The 21,946-nt window shown below is 38.0% G+C and overlaps 1 protein-coding gene across 1 annotated transcript in view; it reads left to right on the top strand.

The window, feature by feature from the left end:
* KIAA1549 (KIAA1549 ortholog) overlaps nt 1-21,946 on the top strand; it is a 183,206-nt gene that overhangs the window by 122,341 nt on the left and 38,919 nt on the right. Inside the window, exons 14-19 of the mRNA XM_044679012.1 lie at nt 2,674-2,870; nt 4,394-4,509; nt 7,045-7,250; nt 8,265-8,488; nt 9,351-9,516; nt 16,003-16,323. Of these exons, the coding sequence (XP_044534947.1) occupies nt 2,674-2,870; nt 4,394-4,509; nt 7,045-7,250; nt 8,265-8,488; nt 9,351-9,516; nt 16,003-16,323 (1,230 nt within the window). The remainder of the gene's footprint in view (nt 1-2,673; nt 2,871-4,393; nt 4,510-7,044; nt 7,251-8,264; nt 8,489-9,350; nt 9,517-16,002; nt 16,324-21,946) is intronic.

Raw genomic sequence — 21,946 nt, forward strand, 5'->3', positions numbered from 1 at the left:
ATTCTATGACTATCTTGCATGAGAATTCAAACTGAATTTTAAAAATTGTTCTGTAACTGAAGAATTGTTAAGTTAGAGACTTAAATATTGTGCAAAAAGTCAGGTTTGGAGCTGAAAAAGAGAAATTGGAGAGTTTGGGTTAATAATTTGGGAATTAAAGTGGAACAAGTATTAGACCAATAGCTGTTATATCTGAATTCTGGACTCTTCTGTCACTGAAATATTTTGCCTAGGGCAGCATCCTTTCTGAGTCTCAGAATCCTTATGTGTACAGTGTAGGAGTTGCATTAGATAATATAAAATCTCTTCCAGTTTTGTAGTATCATTTTATAGTAAGAAAAGCTCTTTACTCAATAATATTTGATTTGCTCTTTTAAACAACTCTTTGTTATAGGTAAAATATTATCCCCATTTTTCAGATGGGGAAACTGAAACTAGAAAATGTTAAGCAACTTGTCTGAGATTACATAGTATTAGGATACTGAATGGGAGCCTTATTACTGAACTCTTTTTAAAAATGGAAATAGGTCAAAGACACTCAAACAGATACAGGTAAATAAAATGGTCAGAATGGTGCTCATGACACTTTGGCAGTGGTAGAGGAAGTATGGATAGCCCCCTGGCTCTCTCCCTGAATCTGCAGCTAAACTTTGGCTATGTCCAGGGGTAAGGTGATGAGGTAAGTGATGTAGGCAGCAGTACCTAAATACCATCACTCTACTCATCTTCCTAAATCCAAAATACTATTCCTGACCTCTTGTTGTTAGCGTTTCCCAAGTGTCTGACTATTCCAGCTTCAACTGTTACCTCCCTTGCAGGTGACTCCCAAACTGCATTTCTAGTCTCAATATCTTTTTTCCCAGCTGTTTCCATTTCCCAGACTGGCTCCCAGATGTTTCTACTTGGATAACTCTATAGAGGCAGGCTTAGCATAAAGGGTGTTAGCATGCTTAATCTATCCATCATTAGTAAGGAATGAGATGGTTGGAAAGGTTAGGGGAAGGGTTTTCATTCAGAATGATTTTTCCACGTGTATACTCTAGGTGAGTAGAGGTATTATATTTCCAAATTGGAAAGCAGTTTGGTGCTTCAGTAGATAGATTGCTAAGATTTGGAGTGAGAAAGAAAGATCTGAGTTCAAATGTAGCCTCAGTCTAGTGTCTGTGGGACCTGGGCAAGTCACTTAATTTCTGTTTACCTCAGTTTCCTCACTTGTGAAATGAGGATAATAATGACAACTATCTCTCAGGGCTAGTATGAAGATCAAATGACATGCCATATGTAAAGAGCTTTATAAATCATAAAGGATGGCATAAGTACTATTATTATTATTATTATTCACCTCAAACGTGTCTAGATTCAAAATCAGAATTTGATGTTACCCTTCAAACTTGCTCTCATTTTTTACTTTTATTATTATCCTTGTTCCACTTACTGGTGGAACCATCTTTGATTCCTCTTGTTCCTTCACTTCTCGATTACTCATTTACCATGTGTTTCTGTGCTGTCCATTCTTTTCTGTTTCCATTGCCATCACTGTAGTTAAAACCTTTATCTCCTGATAGCAGGTAATAAAGGCATATAGCTTCTTAGCTTGTCCCTTTGTCTCTAAATCTCCCATAATCTACTCTCCATATTATTATTGGATTCATCTTCTAAACAATATTTTCATTATGTTATTTAATTCTTCAGAAATTTTCATTGTGCCACCATCACCTACAGGACAAAGTTCAAACTCCTTAACCTGCCTAACCTGCCTCTTTAGCTTTATCCTCTCCAGCAGGAATCCTTCATTCCAGCTAGTCAGTTCCTCTTAGTCCCCCAAACATGACTTATATTTTTTTGATTCTGCCTTTTCTCATCACTGCCTAGAATGCCTTTTTCCCTTCCTTCTTTTCTTGCTTGCTACTCTTTGAATACCAGCTCTAGTCCCAGCATTTCCAGGGAAACTCCTTAGACCAAACTAGCCTATAACCAACTTTTCCGAGTGAATATCACTTATGGATTAGTGACTGATCATGTGTTATTTTATGATGTTATTTCTATTTATAATTTATAATATTTAATTATATTGAATTAAAATCCCATCTTAGGAGACTGTCTTAGGGAGTAGCTAAATAGCTCAGTGGATAGAGAGCCAGGCCTAGAGAAAGATGGTCCTGGATTCAAATGTGGCCTCAGACACTTCCTCACTGTGTGATCCTGTGCAGGTCACTTAACCCTAATTGCCTCTCCCTTACCTCTCTTCTGCCTTGAAACTGATCTAAGACAGAAGATAAGGGTTTAAAAAACCTTTTCTTACAAACTTAGTAACTGTTTCTTTGATTAAATGACAGGGGAAGTCATTTAATCTCTCTAGCCTTATTTCCTTATCTGTAAAATGGGGGAGTTTGATTTAAACTCCAAGGTTCCTTCCTACTCTAACTCAATTTCTCTGTTATTATCTTTTACAAGTCTATGAATTCTTCTAAAGTTCTGGATTTGTGTATCTACCCTAGGGCATAGTACAATGTCATGTACATGAGTAAATGCTTAATTTTTTAAAATAGGACTGGAACTACCACTTAGTTTACTGGCTGATACTCTTTCAATGGGCATCACTTCTCTTTATACCCACTTTTTCTATTACAGATTGACTATTTTCTTTTACCTGTGTCTTTCCTTTGTTAATAGCTTCAAATCCCTAGTGTGAAGGGCTTTGATTTTGCCAAGCAGCATCTGGGTCAACACAATAAAGATGACATATTGATTATTCATGAGCCAGCACCACTGCCAGGACCAGTGAAGGATAACACTACTCCCTCGGAAAATGGAGATGTGCCAAGCCCCAAGTCAAAGATCTCTTCAAAGAACATCCGTCACAGAGGAAGGTTATTATTGGACATTTCTCTATACTGCCTTATATGCTGTAGAGTATTTTACTCTTTCAAATATGTTTAAGTTCAATACCTAGTGACCAATGACACTCACCTCCCTGAATATGTACATGAGCAAAGTGAAAACAAGGCAATCAGTTGATTTAAGGAGTTGTATAAGTGTTGGGCCACTTACTACAATGTAAGGTTTTTCAAAAAGAATTATTGTAACAGACTGCCAAAAGAAGTCATGTAGCTTTCTTTAGCGAAATTTGTTTAAGATTATGCTAGAGATTTGGAACAGTTGGAATACTTAGTGGCAGAGATTTAAACTAGATTAAGGGTTGACCAATCCATGCCAGAAAGTGACATGCTACATCACCTTTCCCAGTAGTCCAGCTGCTCACTTGGGCTTTGCCATCCTGCCCACAGATTGCAACTGCTGTATTTCCTCCTCTCTTCTTTTTCCAAGATTTCTTTTGCTTCCTTTTTGTCGATGTCATGTCATGGAGATTCTTCACTTCCATATGCTTTCCACATCCAGATAGAAAACGGATGAAATCAGAAGTGTAGATTGAAACATATTTTCCTCTCTTATTTCATTTTCTGGGTTTTTTGGAGGGAGAGGAACATAGCTAATGTGGAAATTTGTTTTGCATAATAATACATATTTGTAATAGGTTTCATTTTTCTTGCCTTTTTAGTGGTTGAGGGAGGAGAAAGAATTTGGATTTGGAAAATAAAATTGAATTTAGAAGAATAAATAAAATCAGCATTCAAAAAAAACAGTTCATGTTAACATTCCAGAATCCCTTGGAGATATCAGAATGTCCTGGCATTTTTCATTAGAGTGAACACCAGGGAATGTAAGGTTCTAGAAGTAATTTTTGCCTAGTTTGGTATATATGGAGAATTCAGACACTTCAGTTTTACACACAAAGAATCTAAATTTTCTCTTGGCAACTGGCACTGCTTTAGTGGTAAGACGTTGAGTAAGAAGGCAGTCCAAGGTAAACCGAGGCTAGCTCCAGTGGTTGGAAAGATCACTCAAAAACTGAAAGAGCTGGGTCTGGGATGGTCCTGAAGGGAATTCCCCTACCAACAGATCCAGATCTTTAGAATGACTCCAAGTTTAACCTGGTCTCCCAGATTGGAGTAATTGAGCACCAGATAAGAATCTCTGGGTCTACTTTGGACTGAGCTTCGTCTCAGTAACTGGTTGTGTGCCAGATAGTATGACGTTGTAGCTTCCAATCTAGCAGTTTGCATTCCAGGACTTCCCAGGGTGCAATTAGCTGAATGGTGTGGTGTGCTGGATCAATCCAAAATGTCAGTTTAACCAGGCTACTGAGTAATCTCAAAATGATGAATAATGTCTATCTAACTGTGAAAGTGGTCCTTGATGCACTCATATAGTAAAGTCTTTGCTTAGGATAATTGTGGCTCTGCCTGTACATACTGGGTTTTTTAAGTCTGTTTTGCACTTATCAGCTGATGTCTAACCCTTCTTTTTCTCATGGTTTGTCTTGTTTTTGCAGAGTTTCTCCCTCAGATGCTGACTCTACAGTAAGCGAAGAGTCCAGTGAGAGAGAAGCTGGGGAAAAGCCATCAGGAATTGTCAATGAGGGCAAAGCACGAAGAGTGCCCCCAAGTGGTCCGTTCCTATTTTGGTTTTTAGAGAATCGGTAGTAATACTAATAATAGCTAACATTTATATACCATGTAGTGATTTACAAAATGCTTTACAAACATTATTTCACTTGATCTTTAATGGTAGTATTAGACAATTTTTGTAGTAATATTAGGATTCCAATAAGATAGCATCAAAGCATTTCAAGTTCTAGAACTTAAAAAAAAATTTATTTAACCTGGGAAATCAAATTTCCATTATTTGCTTAATTCTCCACAGCGAATCACTATCATCATATTAAACATTGTTTCCTATATAAGATATTATCTTAGGCATTGGGAATATTTTAAAAATAAATAAGTAAATTTAAATATCTATATAAAGTCAATTGTTTCTGGAGATTCACTCACTATCTTTCACTCTGTCACAAAGCTGAAATGTCAAATATAATAGAAGTATGGCGGCAACTAGGTGGTGCAGTGGTGGAGTGCGCAGCCTGGAGTAAGGAAGCCCTGAGTTCAAATCTGGTCTTGGACACTTAACTAGCTGTGTGATTCTGGATAAGTCACTTAAACCTGTTTGCCTTCAGTTTCCTCATCTGTAAAATGAGCTGGAGAAGGAAATGGCTAAGCATCCTAGTATCTTTGCCAAAAACAACAACAACAACAACAAAAAACTCAAATGGGATCATGAAGAGTTAGATACAAGTAAACAATAACAACAATGGAATCATAGAGTTGGCAGGAAGTTTTTTTTTTTTAAACAAAACTATTTCCTTTGATTTAATCATTTAAAAAGACAAACCAATGCCTTTTCTCTGATAACTAAAGCATTTGTGAAAGAAAGCTTTTTTTTAGTAGATTAGTTTTAGTAGATTTAGTAGATAAGTTACATATATGTCCTCAATACCAAAAAATTTTATATTACACATAAAAATCTGACTTCTCAAAAAACAACTTTCACTTCTCTTTCAAGCATCGAGCCAAGCCTGGACCTTGTGCTTGTATGTGTTCTCTGCTGGTTCCACTTATTTCTGGTGACTTCAGTATGCTCTATTAGCTATGGCTTCATTTATGGATTTAAGAACAGTGTCAGAAACCTACAGCTATCTACAAAAAGGGTTGATTTGCCTTATTGGTGCTCTGATTAACTGTGGAATATTTCTTGCAATCTATTGAGTTGTTTTTGTAAAGAGAAATTGGGTTTCTGTTGCCCTTTTCTCCTGTATGCTTTTCCCAAGTCAAAACAGAAAAGTAAGAAAGATTAAAGCTAACTTGTATATGTCTGCTCATCTGCAACCTCCCAACTGTCATTTTTTTCAGTCAAGAGGCTGTTTTTTTAGCATTCAAGTTTGTCATTCAATCTGCATTCTTTCTAGATGATCCTCAAAGCCAATAGCTATGGTAGAAGTTATTTTGTTTCGAATTACTCAAGATTATCCAGTAAATAACCCAAACTCAGAACTTGTTTCAGAATTCTTAAATGGGATAACTCTTTCTCCTGAATATCTGTCGTTTGGGAAACAAAACAAAACAAAAAACCCCAACTAAAAAGAAGGTAGCTTAAAAATGAAAACAGAAATTCATTCATAGGTTTTTCTGTCTCTTCCCAGGGATAAGTACATTTCAAAGGTCTTTCTTAGAGAAGGCAATACTTAACCTAGAGGAATGAATGTCTAATTGTGGTAGAAGAGACATAGTGATATGGAATAGTGGCAGTCTAAAAAGAAAAACAATGTGGTAGTGAATCTTGGAGTCAGTCTTGGAGTAAGGAAGCCATGGGTTTGAGTCCTGCCTCTGATACTGAACTGGAACCTTGGACAAGTCAGTTAATTTCTTAGTGTTCCTGGCTATACTCTAAATAAAATGCCAGCCTGCATTGGTAGGAAAAGTTCCTCCCCCAAAGTTCCCCACATTAATGAAACTTTATTTTGGGTTTTAAAAACAAACAAACAAACATGTAATTGGTAAAAAATAAAAATAAAGACAAAAAAACCTTGTAGAATTCACAAGTAATATTAAATTGCTTGTATTATCAGGAAGAGTGAAAGGAAGAAGGAAGGAGAGAATTTGGAGCTCAGAGATTTAAAAAATAATTGTTAAACATTTTTTACATGTAATTGGGAAATAGTTAATGAAATAAATAAAAATGTACTTTCCAAAATGTAAAAGCAACAGGATGGTGTTGTGAAAAGAGAATAAGACTTGGGGATTCAAAAGACCTGGGTTTGAATCTCAATCCAGATGCTCACACTAATGTGTGATCTTGGACAGGTCCCTAGTTTCCTTATTGGTACATTGGGTATCAAGCACTGTGACACCTGGAGGAGGAGGGATTTTGGGAAATAGGGATGGCCTTCAGGAGGCCCTCAGTCAGATGCCATATGATCAACTTTGCCTAGATACCCTCAGACTTGGGGGAATCCAGCAAAAGATTTTATCATGCCCAGCTCTGTAACAGACACTGAGTCGCTAATATTTTGGTTAGCTGTTTTGTTAAGAGTACCGTCTTTTCTTTATGGGTTTTTGCTAATGTGGTTGTTGCTATTGATTTTATTAGGACCACCACTCACCGGCCCTGGAAATGAACAGCATTCATCAGCATCAATCTTTGAACATGTGGATAGGATATCCCGCTCTTCAGAAGCTAGCAAACGGGTCCCCAGTAAGATCCAGTTGATTGCCATGCAGCCAATCGCAACACCTCCAGTTCAGCACCCAGTGCTAACTGATCGAGTGGCAGAAACTAACAAAATCAACAAAGAGGTATTTTTGTTCTTTATTTTTTTAATTTTCATTTATTTTCATTTTAATTTTTTTGAAAACTTTTATTTAATTGATTTGGAATATTTTTTTCTTTAAAAAAAGAAATTTTTCTTTTAAAAAAATGTCATGGGCGAGGTGGCTAGGTTGCTCAGTGGTTAGAGAGTTAGTCTGGAGACAGGAGGTCCTGGGTTCAAATCTGGTTTCAGACACTAATTAGCTGGGTGCCCTGCACATATCACTTAACCCCCATTGCCTAGTCCTTACTGCTTTTCTGCCTTGGAACCAATACCTAGTATTGATTCTAAGTTGGAAGGTAAGGGTTAAAATAAGAAAGATTTGTTATTGAAATATCCCCTTTATATTCTAATAACTAGCATCTATATAGTGCTTTAAAGTCTGCAAAGTCCTTTACAAATATTTACAAACTTTATCTCATTTCATCCTCACAACAACCCTACATATCATTGTACAGATAACAAAATGGAAGCAGAAAGAGGTTAAGTGACTTGTTTGGAATCTCTTAACTAGTGAAGTGTTTCAGGCTAGACTTGAACTTGGATCTTTGCTAACTCTGGGCAGCCATGCATAGAGTACTGGGTCTGAAGTCAGGACGACTGATCTTCCTGAGTTCAAATCTGACCTCAGATACTTATTAATTGTGTGACCCTGGGCAAGTCACTATTATCCCCAACTTTGTAGCTTTTATCACTCTTCTGCCTTCGAATCAATACTTAGTATCCATTCTATAATAGTAGAGAGGCTAAAAAAAAAGTTCAGTCTCTTCATTCTGTAGATGAGCAAAACTAAGGTGGTTAAGGGAAGACCAGGGATTAGAACTCATGCCTCTTCTTGGTTCTCAGTTCGTTACTCATTCCCTTATACTATGGGACTTTGAAGAAATGGCAGGAATCAAACTGTTGCCAAGGTGTTCCTGCTGAGCACATTTTACAGAAAGCTCATTATGAACATTAATTTTCTCATATTTCCTCCCTCACTTTAAAAAAAAAAAAAAAGATTCAGACTGCCCTTCGGCATAAGTCGGAGATTGAACACCACCGAAACAAGATACGTCTCCGGGCCAAGCGCAGAGGACATTATGATTTTCCAGTGGTTGATGACCTGTCAGTGGGCGACACCAAAGAACGACATCGGGTGTATCGAAGGGCTCAGATGCAGATTGACAAGATCTTGGACCCTGCAGCCAGTGTGCCTACTGTGTTCATAGAGCCAAGAAAGAGGTATGTTTGGGGAAGATTGAGAAGGAAACCCAGAAAAACTAATACTGACACAAGAGCCTTCTGATTTCCTTACCCACTTTTCTTCAATGTCTGGTCTTGTCATTGCTCTACTATTACTTCTTAAAGGGAAGGACTTGGTCTATCTTAAACTTTTCTGAAAATATAGTACTCCTCTCCACTTTATAATTTGTTTTTAAAAAGTCCAAAGTTGGGTCATAATACCATTATTCTAGATGATGCCTTATTTAGAAATTCTATTTTTAGATGTTTTTTTACCAAGAAACTTCTTTTGTAATTCTAACAGGAAAGGGGATGTCTTCAACTTAAATAAAATTATGTAGGAATTGAGTTCTTCACTGAGAAATGTCTTCAAATGGGACCCTGCTTGGCTGCAAAAATACTCAGATTCTCAGCTTTAGCTATTATTATTGTAAAAATTATTTGCCAATATTTTTTATTCTGTAACTGAATATAAAACATTATGAAAATAGCAATAAGAGGATATTATTATTTTTTTAAAAACTGTCCAAAACAATAGTCCTCATCTTCCTCCTAAAATCAGCTCTCACTCTTCCCTACTTCCTTACCTTTAGGTGTTAGTGCTACCATTTTATAAGTCACCAACAGTCAAAGACGGTGGAGTCCTCTTCAAAGGCATAAATACATGATTCAAATTTTGTCTCTCCTTCTCAAGTCCAACAATGGCCACATGCTAGTCACCCTTTGAATGTTCTTCAGATTACTCTCTTCCATTACTAAGTCCTTTGATCTCTTTTTCTCGGTTCCCTCGTTCACCATTCTTCTTCAGATTCTCATTATTGCACCATCCCTCAAAGTCTAATTCCTGTTTTTCCTCTCACAGTTCCCGTGCAAAACGCTCTCCAAAGCAGCGCCGGAAGCACCAGATCAATGGAAGCCCCACTGATGCTGAGAAGGATAGACTGATTACTACCGACAGTGATGGCACCTATAAAAGGCCACCAGGAGTCAATAATTCTGCCTATATTGTATGCTTGATGTTTAATTTTGTCTTTGAAAGATGTTTTGTTTTGGGATATTTTCTTGGGCACCAGGGAGAATGCAGTGAAGTCTAAAGAGGGTTCCCTCCCAACTTCCTCCCCAAAACTTGCTAAATTTGATCCATTAATCATTTTCTTCTATCTCAACATATATTTGCCTGACACCCTACTGATAATGTTACTTTCATGTGAGGACTGAGTTTGACTCCAGGAGATAGAGGGCTTACAAATCAGATAATTTTTCTCTCTAGATAGAATTAACTATAGAAGATTCTAAACTGAGTTCTACGAAGATGGAAGAACTCATCCCTAAGCAATTAGCGACTATCATTTCTTGTGATATCTTTTAATTTTTTTTTGTCTCTCAATTTCCAGTGAGGATCTCTGAGAGGAGATGGAATACAGCCCCTCCTTTGACATGCCTTCTAATATAGAGAACATAGCATCTGTTTTTTCCACTTGACCTATCCAATTTCAGCCATGACCAAAGTAGCATTTTCCCATATGATTGGAATTATTCTAAATCTGAACCAAAATTTGGTCTCAAAGTTTAAACTATCAAGGCATCCATCATCAATATTCCTCTTTACACTTCTTCTGAATATGAGGACTCATTGATTAGTCATCTTAAATTTCCTTTGCCCAAAAGAGGACCCCAATTAAAACACTTCCCCTGAGAAGACTATATAGGACCTGCCCTCCATAACAGACAAAGCTTTTCTCAGAACTCAACCTAAATTCTTCTGCTGGATGAAATCTGATCTTCATATTACCTTCCCCTCTCTTTCTCCCTTTTTTCCCTCTTCAAAAGATCACCTTCAGCCTACAGGTAAAGTCCCTTTCTATTTTCAATGAGGAAAAATGGAAAGACATTTGTCTCTAGCAGCAGTTCTTTGGCATCTGTTATGTGATCAACAGTACAAATATTCTAAAGAATCGTTTCATCTGACCCAAAGAATTCTTCTTTTCTGCTATGAGGAAGCTAGAGCTCCTTTGTTCTCTTACGTGACAGCCCAGACATTGTCAGGTCAGCTGTGGGAACAACTCTTAAGGATGTTTCCTTGTAAGAATCTATAAGGAAACTTCATTTTACCACCCTTTAAGAAAGCATTATTTCTGTGGTTCAGTAATTTCAGTCATGGCTAACTCTTCATGATCCCATCTGGGCTTTTGTTGGCAAAGGTACAGGAGTAGTTTGCCATTTCCTTCACAAGTTCAGGCTAATGGGGTTGAGTAATTTGCCCAGAATAACATAACTACTAAATGTTTAAGGCTAGATTTGAACTCTGTTCTTCCTGGGAACTAGGTGGTGCAGTGGATAGAGTGCCAGGCCTGAGTGGTTGAATCTTCCTGAATTCAAATATGGCCTTGGATACTTTCTGCCTGTGTGACCCTGGGCAAGCCACTTAACCCTGTTTACCTTGGTTTCCTCATCTGTAAAATGAGCTGGAGAAGGAAAGGACAAACTACTCCAGTATCTTTGCCAAATGTGTGAAGTAAAATATTTAGGGAAACTCTAACCCAATTCATCCCAGCAATAGTGATAGTATCCGGGCACTGGTATAACATCACATGACATTTGAAATCCATTGGCCTATGATCTGGGACATGGAAGACCAGAGAGTTTTGAAAAGCCAGCACAGAAAACTGAGAGGTGGTGTCTGTCTGTCTGTCTGTCTCCCTCCCTCTTTCCCTCTCCTCCTCCTCCTCCTCCTCCTCCTTCTTCTTCCTTTCTCTCTCTCTCTCTCTCTCTCTCTCTCTCTCTCTCTCTCTCTCTCTCTCTCTCCACCTCCTCACCCTCCACTCCCACCTCCTGGTTCTTGAACTAACTTGTTCCCTGGGCTGGTGTCTCTTCTCTCTTATCTCCTGGGACATCTTTGACATAGAGCAGCTTAGATGCTGGAAGGCTGAAATCTATTTCTTTCTTTCTCTTTACTAATAAATGCTTATAAATCTAGTAATAAACCACTCATAACACAAGAAAACCCCAAACGGAGTAACAAAAGAGTAAGGCATAATAGAAAAACAACTGAACAGCAACTTCCTTGCTCCAGGCCTGGCACTCTCTTCACTGCACCACCTAGCTGGTGACACTCATTAGCTTCTTCTTTCTACTAAGAATTCAATTTGGTCTTGAGCTTCATTCTACTCCCTGCCTCTAATGGTCTGCCTACCAAGTTATCTCGTTGGACATCTTGATGTTTTATCTGCAGTCATCTCAGTTACTTGTTTTTCCAAAGGTATTTCGTTCCTAGCAGCTGTTACACATTCCCTTCCAGCTCCTTCCTCTCTCCAGTGGATGCTCTTTAACTGGTCACCAGATTTCCTACAAGATATCATCTATCGACCCAGTGACCTCAAACCATGATCATCCTCTCAAGTTGCTTAAGGGATTATTAAGGCCATCTGGGTAGTCTACTTTGGATTGATTGATATTTTATTGATTTGTTTTGGCCTTATCTGATTAATTGGGCTGGAAGTGGACAACCTGCCCTTCCATTTGCTTTTTAGTTTGATCCTCAAATGGAATTTGGAACTAGAGAAGGTCCCACTGAGTATCTGACCTCTTTAGCTTTACATACTTGTCACAATTTGCTAAGGAGACCTTAGAAGGATTTCCCTTCTCCCTCTCTCCAGAAGCTTTCTAAAAATCCCAAGAGCACCACTTCCCACTATAGTAGTTCCCAGGGATAATACATATCTTTGAGAAATAACCTTCCTGGGAAGTAAAGAACATTTTCCTTCTGAGTAGAATTAACCACTATAATTTCCATGCCTTTCTAAACTATAATTAAAATAAATGCACTGCCCTTAAGTGCATGGAGATAACACAACACTGTATTATCAATAGGTCTCTCACTTGAAATTGTTAAACTAATGATAGGGATCATGTGCCCTGAGCTATCCATGTTGTAACATGTATCTGTAAGACTGAGAGCAAAGTTGACGATTACATTCTGGGTGTGGAGAGAGAATTTTGCTTGGTACAAACCTAGCTTACCTTTACAGGGAGTAAAGAAAATTTTAAAAAGTTTTTTGCCTCATAGCCATCATGTTCTTATTACTTGAACCAAATCTCTGAATGCCAGTACCAATGAACCCTCCTAGAACTACCAGAATGCCCTCTCCCTCTGTTCTCTGCCTTCCTGCCCTTCTTAGAAAGAATGAAGCCACCAAGCCATTGAATTTTGTTTTATTAGGCTAAAATGTAGGTAGTTCCACCTGTATTGGAGACTAGAAGCTGAGGATAGATCCTGGAAGGAAGTTCTGTATCTCGTTCTGTGATGAGCACCCTGCACAGCTGACTGTGGACATAGTATGCTAACGCCTCATTTCTTTAGCATCAGCGGGGAATGAAATGTTCTATCTACCTGAGTTTTTTAAGAAACTGAAGTTTGTTCCATAAAGTGCCAAAACTTAGAAAAATTAAGCAGTTTTATTTTTTTATATTTTTATTTTTATTTTGAGTATTTTCCCATAGTTACATGTTTCATGTTCTTTCCCTCTCCCCAAATCCCCCTAACCCTCCTTAGCCGACACACAATTCCACTGGGTTTTACATGTGTCGTTGATTAATACCTAATTCCATATTATTTATAGTTGGACTAGAGTTATTGTTTAGAGTCTTCAACCCCAATAATATCCCCATCAGCCCATGTGTTCAAGCAGTTGTTTTTCCTCTGTGTTTCTCATCCCACAGTTCTTCCTCTGAATGTGGCTAGTTTTCTTTCACATAAGTCCCGCAGCCTTGCTCCTGATTCTTGCGTTGCTGCTAGTAGAGAAGCCCGTTATGTTCGATTGTACCACAGTTTATCAGTTTCTGTGTACAATGTTCTCCTGGATCTGCTCCTTTCACTCTGCATCAATTCCTGGAGGTCATTCCAGTTCACATGGAATTCCTCCAGTTCTTTATTCCTTTGAGCACAATAGTATTCCATCACCAACAGATACCACAATTTGTTCAGCCATTCCCCAATCGAAGAACATTCTCTCATTTTCCAATTTTTTGCCACCACAAAGAGCATGGCTATAAATATTTTTGTATAAGTCTTTTCCCTTATTATCTCTTTGGAGTATAAACCAAGCAGTGCTATGGCTGGATCAAAAGGCAGATAGTCTTTTAAAGCCCTTTGAGCATAGTTCCAAATTGCCATTCAGAATGGTTGGATCAATTCACAACTCCACCAGCAATGCATTAATGTCCCAATTTCACCACATCCCCTCCAACAATCATTACTCTGCCGTGTTATTTTAGCCAATCTTCTAGGTGTGAGATGATACCTCAGAGTTGTTTTAATTTGCATTTCTTTAGTTATTAGAGATTTAGAACACTTTCTCATGTGCTTATTGATATTTTTGATTTCTTTATCTGAGAATTGCCTATTCATGTCCCTTACCCATTTATTGATTAGGGGATGGCTTGATTTTTTGTACAATTGATTTAGCTCCTTGTATATTTGAGTAATTCGACCTTTGTCTGAGTCTTTTGTTATAAAGATTTTTTCCCAATTTGTTGCTTTCCTTCTAATTTTGGTAGCATTGGTTTTGTCTATACAAAACCTTTTTAGTTTAATGTATTCAAAATTATTTATTTTACATTTTGTAATTTTTTTCTAGCTCTTGCTTGGTTTCAAAATCTTTCCTTTCCCAGAGATCTGACAGGTATACTATTCTGTGCTCACCTAATTTACTTATAGTTTCCATCTTTATATTCAAGTCATTCACCCATTCTGAATTTATCTTGGTATATAGGTGTGAGATGTTGATCTTGGCCCAATCTCTCCCATATTGTTTTCCAATTTTCCCAGCAGTTTTTGTTAAATAGTGGGTTTTTGTCCCAAAAACTGGGAAATTAAGCTGTTTTAAAATGAAAATCTCTGTTTTTGACTGGATAAAGTATGCTGAACCCAATTTAGCTCCTGATTATTAAAAACCATCATGCTGGACTTTAGTTTTTGTTTCTAAGCCCTTATCTTCTGACTTAGAATCAATTGATTCCAAGGCAGAAGATTAGTAAGGGCTTGGAAGGAGTTGGAGAAACCACTGACCTGAGAGATCTGTGGATTTTGGGTATCAAATTCAGGGTTAAAAGTTGAAGACTGGGAAATCCCTACAATACACTAAATAAGCAGCTAAGACACAAGGGACAAATGGGATGTCACATAGATGGTCAGTAGGTCTTGATCATTAGAAATCCAAGTAATACTCCAAGAGCATAGGAACCAGCCAAATAACTCTTCAGAGGAAATCAGGGAGATTGACTTTGCTTGTCCACCAAGCAAGGTAGAAATCTCAACCTCTACTCCTTGATCCTGGCAGTAGTAAGGTCTCAAGTGTTGCTCCTTCAAAACCCCAACTGCCTTTTAGAGAGTCCACTGTGTTCCAGGTTGGAATCTCAGCTCCTGCCCGCCTGTCTAAGCTTCCATAATGCTATAAAACCCATTTCCCTCTTACAGTTCCAAGGCAGAAGAGAAGTAATGACTAAGCAATGGGAGTTAAGTGACTTGCTCAGGATGACACAGCTAGGAAGTGTTGATGTATTATTTTTCTTTTTAACCCTTACTTTCTATCTTAAAATCAATACTAACTATTGGTTCTAAGGCAGAAGAGTGGTAAGGGCTAGGCAATGAGGGTTAAGTGACTTGCCCAGGGTCACACAGCTAGGAAGTATCTGAGGCAGATTCGAAACCAGGACCTCTTATCTCCAGGCCTGGCTGTCTATCTACTGAGCCACCTAGCTGCCCCCTGATATCAGTTTTACATTGTGCTTTAATACAATGATACTCTCAGGATTTTTATTGAGATATATAGGGAAGTTTACTCCTACTCTAAAAGGAATGCTATGTATTTTTAATTTAATATTTAATCTAATACTTTAGATTCTTTGTAATTAGCAACCAGACAACTAAACCTATAAAAATTGTACCTAAAATAAGAGTAAATATGCTCTGAGTGAGGCCTGAAAGGGGCTTTCATTTCCTCAGCTGTAAAATTAGGATAATAATGGCCCTTACTTCCAAGGTTTGTTGTAAGGATCAAAGGAGGTAATATTTGTAAAGCATTTAGCACAGTGCCTGGCACAGAATAAGTGCTATATAGATACTTTATTGATATTATGATTACAACTATTATTGTTACTATGAGTAAAGTTTAATGGTTGGACTTTGTGAAATCCTCTTTGGCTATTCAGAGGCTTCTTTTTTTTATGTAAGCCATTTCTTGACTCTATTTCAGCCAACTGAGTTTCCTAAACAAGTGAACTTCCCAATTATTGAAGTAGTAGGGTATTTGTTTTCACTCTTTCTTCTGATAAATTGTAAATTCTCCCAGGATAGCCTGCTATTGTTAGTTCTTATATTCCTGGTAAAAGCTCTTTCCAGTATTGTTAAAAAAAAATGTCTCTTCTGATGCTTAGAGATGGACCTAGCATTTTTATAATCGGTATGGTAAAAATTCGTGTCTGATTATGCCTTTCCTTTTTTTCTTTCTTTGTAGTCAGATCCTGACCTGCCTGCAGAACCTCAGTCACCTTCCTCCACTGACCTAGGGAAATATCCAGGCTTGCCCTTCCCTGCTTCCCAGTACATCCCACCCAAGCCATCTATCGAAGAGGCGAGACAGACGATGCATTCCCTCTTGGATGATGCCTTTGCTCTGGTGGCTCCCAGTAGCCAAGCAGTTCAGCCTCCTTCTGGTACCACACCTGGAGTCACATCAGGTCTACAGATCAACAGCACTCCTGCCCAAGAAGAGCGGCGAACCACCCAATGGGGTTCCTTCTATGGCCCCACGCAGACAACCAACAATGCGTGTAGTGTGAGTGCGATCTTTTGGAATTCTCTTTTGGGCAAAATGGCTGGGTTTAAATGACTGCCACTGGTTTTTGTTTTATTTTCAGATCCAAAGATCAGATCTTTGGTGGCATTTAGCAATAACCAAGACCTAGAAAATGTCTCTTAACTCAATGCCCCTTTCTTTGTTCATGTGAAAGAGCCTCTTAATACTAGAGGAAGTCCTCCTTGGCCCTAAGACTTTTTCAGGTTGTTTTTATTATGATTTTAATAAAGCCATCATCTTGGGTTCTCTCAACAATGCTGAAATGAAGATAAGAGTTAAGTGATATTTTTCTTTATATATAGAAAAAAAAGAATGCAGTCTGATGGATTTGCCCCAAATTAGTCATGTCTCCTCTTTACGCTACCTGCCAACTTGAAGGGGGATACTCTGTGGCCCCAGAAACCTAGATAATGTAGAGCTATCAACATTGAACAACTTTTCACATGAATAACTCAGTGGAATTGCTTTTCAGCCCCCGGGAGTGGGGAGGGAAGAGGGGACGGAAAGAACATGAATCATGTAACCGTGGAAAAATATTTTAAAAAAACAAACAAATAAAGTTGAACAACCTCTCCTCAGACACTTCCTAGCTGTGTGACCCTGGGCAGCTCACAACCCTGCTTGCCTCACCCTTGCCCTTCTGTCTTAGAACTGTTATTAAGACAGAAAGTTAAGCATTTGTGTAAAGAAAAATGAACTACTTCTGACTTACCTGTGATGATCATGCCCAGGGAGAAGAGCAAATGAATGTCTTTGCTCACACCCCTTAACACCAGTGTCCTATGGGTTGAACAGAAGCATCCCTGTCTTGGCTTCAGATGGTCCAGAGGACTCCCTGAGCTTTTTTGTGCTTGTTGGTTCGTTTTTGCTCTCAGTTAAAATCCATAGGAAAGATTATTTGCTAACAAATTGAGAATCTACATAGTCAACTGTGTTCTGTAAAGTAGTTCTGTGTTCTTCCAGATTGTATTGTCTAAAATGCAGGGATGGGCAGTTTGGTCTAGGGAAGGAGTGCTGATTGGCCTGAGAGTTGAGACACTTTGGATTCAGCCCTGAAACTGTGTGTTAGCATTTTAGTGTGTGATGCTTTGGGATGTTGCCAGTAATCATTAGCATTAAAAAATATATATATATATATTCAGCCCATTTGTAGGTTATCCATTTAGAGTGGGAAGAGACCTTGACATCTAGTCAAATTCTCTCATCTTCCACATGAGAAAACTGAAGGCTAAAGTGATTAGGTGACTTGCTTGCTGTCACACAAATAAATATTGAGCCGTGATTCAAAAGCATGCTGTTCTTCACTTTCTGCTCAAGCAGACATGTAGGAAGAACATGATGCTTGCATTGTTTTCTGCTGATTTGAGATTGAGTTAAGAGGTGTGACTTGGGAACAACTGTGTGGTAGTAATTCTTTTTTTTTTAATCTTTACTTTCTGTTTTAATTTAATTTTATGTATTTATCTATTTGTTTTTAATTTTAATTTTTTTAACTTTCTGTTTTAGAACCAATACTAACTATCGGCTCCAGGGCAGAAGAGTGGTCAGGGCTAGGCATTTGGGTTAAGTGACTTGCCCAGGGTCACACAACTTGGAAGTGCCTGAGGCCACATTTGAATGCATGACCTCATGTCTCCAGGCCTCGCTGTCTTTACACTGAGCCAACTAATTGTCCCTGTGGAAGTAATTCTAATTTGTACCCCAATTTAGTCATTGAATTAGATTTTTTAAAAATGTTACTACATATTCTGGAAAAGCTATGTGTAACTAAATATACATCTAGCTGTGGTACTTAGGCACAAAAAGTGACGTGTATTTGTGGGACACACTCTCTAAAGGATGACTGTTTCCTCCAAAACATTATTCCTATAGTTGAGTAGTTGCCACAGGTTAGACAAAACATTTGATGAAGTCAATATTACTTTTATGGATGAAGCAACAAAACCTTTTTAAGGAATACAAATATTAAATTGCTACCCAGTCACTACCCATGTTGTAGATCTCTAAAGAAAAAATACTGTAGGCCAAGATTATAGATATAGAACACTGAACTACAGCTGGTTGTATCCTCTACAAAGATTTACAATGATCAGTTGGTATTCAACTTGATCTTGGCTTTACTTTGCTCTGCCCAAAGGAAAAACCTTCCATTTTCTTTCAGTTCTAGTCTTTGTGGCTTACCCATAGCTCACTGGTTCATGTTCACTTCTTGGTGCTGAGCAAAGATATCAAACTTGCAGCTAGGTATAATTTTCTACAGTCATATGCCACCTGCAGAGATCTAATTAGATTTGAGTTTGACAAATGGTGGTTGAAAGGCAAGGATTCTGGACTAGAAGTCTGAAGACACCTGGTTTCAAATCCTCCCTCAGATATTTACTAGCTGTGTGACCTTGGACAAGTCATTTACATTGTTCAACGTGAAGTCTCCTCATCTATAAAATGAGGATGATAATACCTGTCACATTTACCTTCATGTGGTAGTTGTGAGGATGAGATAATTAATGCATCTGAAGTGCTTTACAATCTTAATGCACTATATAAATTTCAGTTCTTATCTTCTGCTTGTTGTTTCATCGAGCCCCAGATTTCACCCTAACAGAAAGTGTTGAGTGTTCAGTAAGCCTTCTCACTTAGCTGGTACATAGTAGGAGCTTAATAAATGATTATTGACTCACTTAGCTATCAGGCTGTTTTCTTCTCTATTTTGTTCATCCAAAAGGAATTTGAGTTCCAGTTATTTTTCCCTTCATGATCATGCAGAAAGAAATGAAAGTACCTTGTTAGAGTTAGTTTTTGGTTTTGGTTTACAACAGCATCAATATCTTGGGACTTGTTTCTTCCCCTGTTAGGAAAATGGCAGCCATAGCTAACATGCTTCCCAACGTTCCACTTTGACTAAAAGAATGGGTGTAAAGTCTTCTTGTCTGTGAATAGAAAGGTTTGGGCTACACCAAATCTTTCCCAACTCTAGAATTTTATGATTCATTAAGAAGTAATTGGCCTGATAGATATAGCAGAAGTGCCACTGTGAGAATAAAAATAGCTAGGACCAGATAAGACAATCCAAAACAAATTAGCATATACTTCAAAGAAACTTGGAGATCTTTAACTTGGAGAGTAGAGAAGAATTGTTAGCAAGAGACATGGGGACAGGATAGCTCTCTTTATCTGGAGAGTAGTCATGTGGAAGATGGATTCGATTTGTAGTATTTGGATGCACAAGAAAGAACCAGGAATACAGAGTGGAGCATGCAAAGAGAGGAATATAGGCTTGATGTTGGGGAAAACTTTAATATTTAGAGCTTAATCTGGAAGTAAAATGGAATTTTTCTAGAAATGATGGGTGGCCCTCCTTGATGGGCTTCAAAAAAGTCTGGACAATCATTTGTCCTGCTTGCTGTAGTTCCTTGAGTATATGGGTTGGATTAAGTGATTGCCAAGGTCTCTTCTAGTTCTCAAATGCTGTGATTTCCCAATTGATAACTTCAAATGGAAATAAACAAGAATGATAAAAAACATATATCAGAAAGTGGGAGCTAGGTGTCTCAGTGGATAGAGAGCCAAGGCTAAGAATGAGAAGTCCTGGGTTCAAATATGGCCTCAGACACCTCCTAGCTGTGTGATTCTGGGCAAGTCACTTAACCTCAGTTGTCTACCCTTACCATTCTTCTGCTTTGGAAGCAATAAAGATAAGCATTAAAAAGAAAAGAAAAGAAACACAACAGAAAGAATGAGTCAAGACAAGGAATGGGAGAGGTCAAAGACTGAACAGAAACCTTCATCTTTACATCATCAGTTTTTTTGAGAGAATAGTTGATAAGCACTGGACATTTTATGTACTGTGAGGGGGTGAAGGGAGGAAGGTAGGAGGAAGAATGGATGGGAGAAAGGAGAGAGAAAGGTAGAGGAAGGGAAAGGAAGGGAAAGGAAGGTAGTGGTCCCCAGCCCCAGCAGAGGTAAATTGACCAGAGCCCTTTGGGGCTCAAATAAAATATCAGAGAGCAACTTAGGGTTTAGAATAGCTAGGTTTTGTTTAAATTAGAAAAGGAAAGGTCTAGGGAAAACTAGAAGGTAGATAGAAGGGGAAAAGGCATTGTCAAGAGACTAGCCAAGAGCTCTGCAGGGTCCAGGTAGAAAGCACCAGCCAGCTTCCAGGCTTCAGAGTGTGAAAAAGAGCCCAAACCCTCTCTCTTATACTTTCTCTGACAATTCCCACAAAGGAAGTGGGAGGTGTCGGGGGAAGTTGTAGCAGGGAGTCCTGGCAGATGTGGTCTCCCAGGCCTTAGAATAATTATAAACTGAACAGTACTAATATCACAAAACTGAAACCAGTTACATTTTAACAGAGAAGAAAAATTATTTATTGATCCTTAAATCATTTGTCTGTGTACAACCAGGTCAGGAACATGCCAGATGTAAGGTCAGAATTTATAAAAAACTGGAAGAAAGAATAGAAATGGAAAAGAGATATGATAAAATGAAAGCATCTCAATCTTGAACTAAACAAGTAATCAGTAATGAAAATTGGCAATGGATAACAAAAATGACATTTGAACAAATCACAATTTATACAGAAGTTTAACTGTTATAAATAAGTTACCTTAACAAGAACAAAAAAAGCCAAAAAAGTACCTTGATCAGCCTGGGTTTGAGTTACTTGCCAAAAAGAGAGAATTGGTCATCAAAGGTTGCCATAGCAACTAGACTAGAACTATAAACTTGTTTGCAAATTTTACCAAGAAGGCTGATGGTTGATTAACATCAACTCAAAATGCTGAGAGAAACAATAGAGGCCAAATAAAACCTAAAGATAGCTTGGCAAGAGATCTGGCTAAATAGAGTTGTTCCAAAGGCTTTAATGATTAAAATCGAATGAGTACAACTGACAGAAGAAAAATGGAAAAGATCTGCCAACATTTTTCTGTCACTTCATCATTAGTCTATAGAGCTGGAACAGGCAATATGTATCAACAATTAGCTAAAACTAGAGTTAGAAGGAAAAGAGCAAGCCGGATTACCTTCAGGAAACTGAAAAGACCCCTAACATCCCTCATAAACAAAGGTATATATACATATATTTATAACCCTTACCTTCTGTCTTAGAATCAATACTGTGTATTGGTTCTTAAGGCAGAAGAATGGTAAGGGCCAGGCAATGGGAGTTACGTGACTTGCCCAGGGTCACACAGCTGGGAAGTGTCTGAGGTCACATTTGAACCCAGGACCTCCCATCTCTAGGTCTGGCTCTATCCACTGAGCCACCCTGCTAACCCCTAATGGCATATATATATATATATATATATATATATATATATATATATATAGAGAGAGAGAGAGAGAGAGAGAGAGAGAGAGAGAAACTTAGGAGAGAGGAAATGGACAAGAGACACAGAATGGAAAGAGGTGGGTGTTTGTGAGGTAACATTGAAATCAATTAGATAATTAGATGAGTATTTTTAAAAATCTACTATCATGACAAATGGGCTTTTTCCAAAGTCACTTATGCCTTTTCCCTCTTGAACCTTTTTACACACTTGAACATAAAAGAGCAGTTTTAAAACAAAATTATATATAGGTTTGTTCACCAAATTCCTTTCAA

This window comes from Gracilinanus agilis, chromosome 5 (genome assembly GCF_016433145.1).
Source record: "Gracilinanus agilis isolate LMUSP501 chromosome 5, AgileGrace, whole genome shotgun sequence".
Lineage (NCBI taxonomy): Eukaryota > Metazoa > Chordata > Mammalia > Didelphimorphia > Didelphidae > Gracilinanus > Gracilinanus agilis.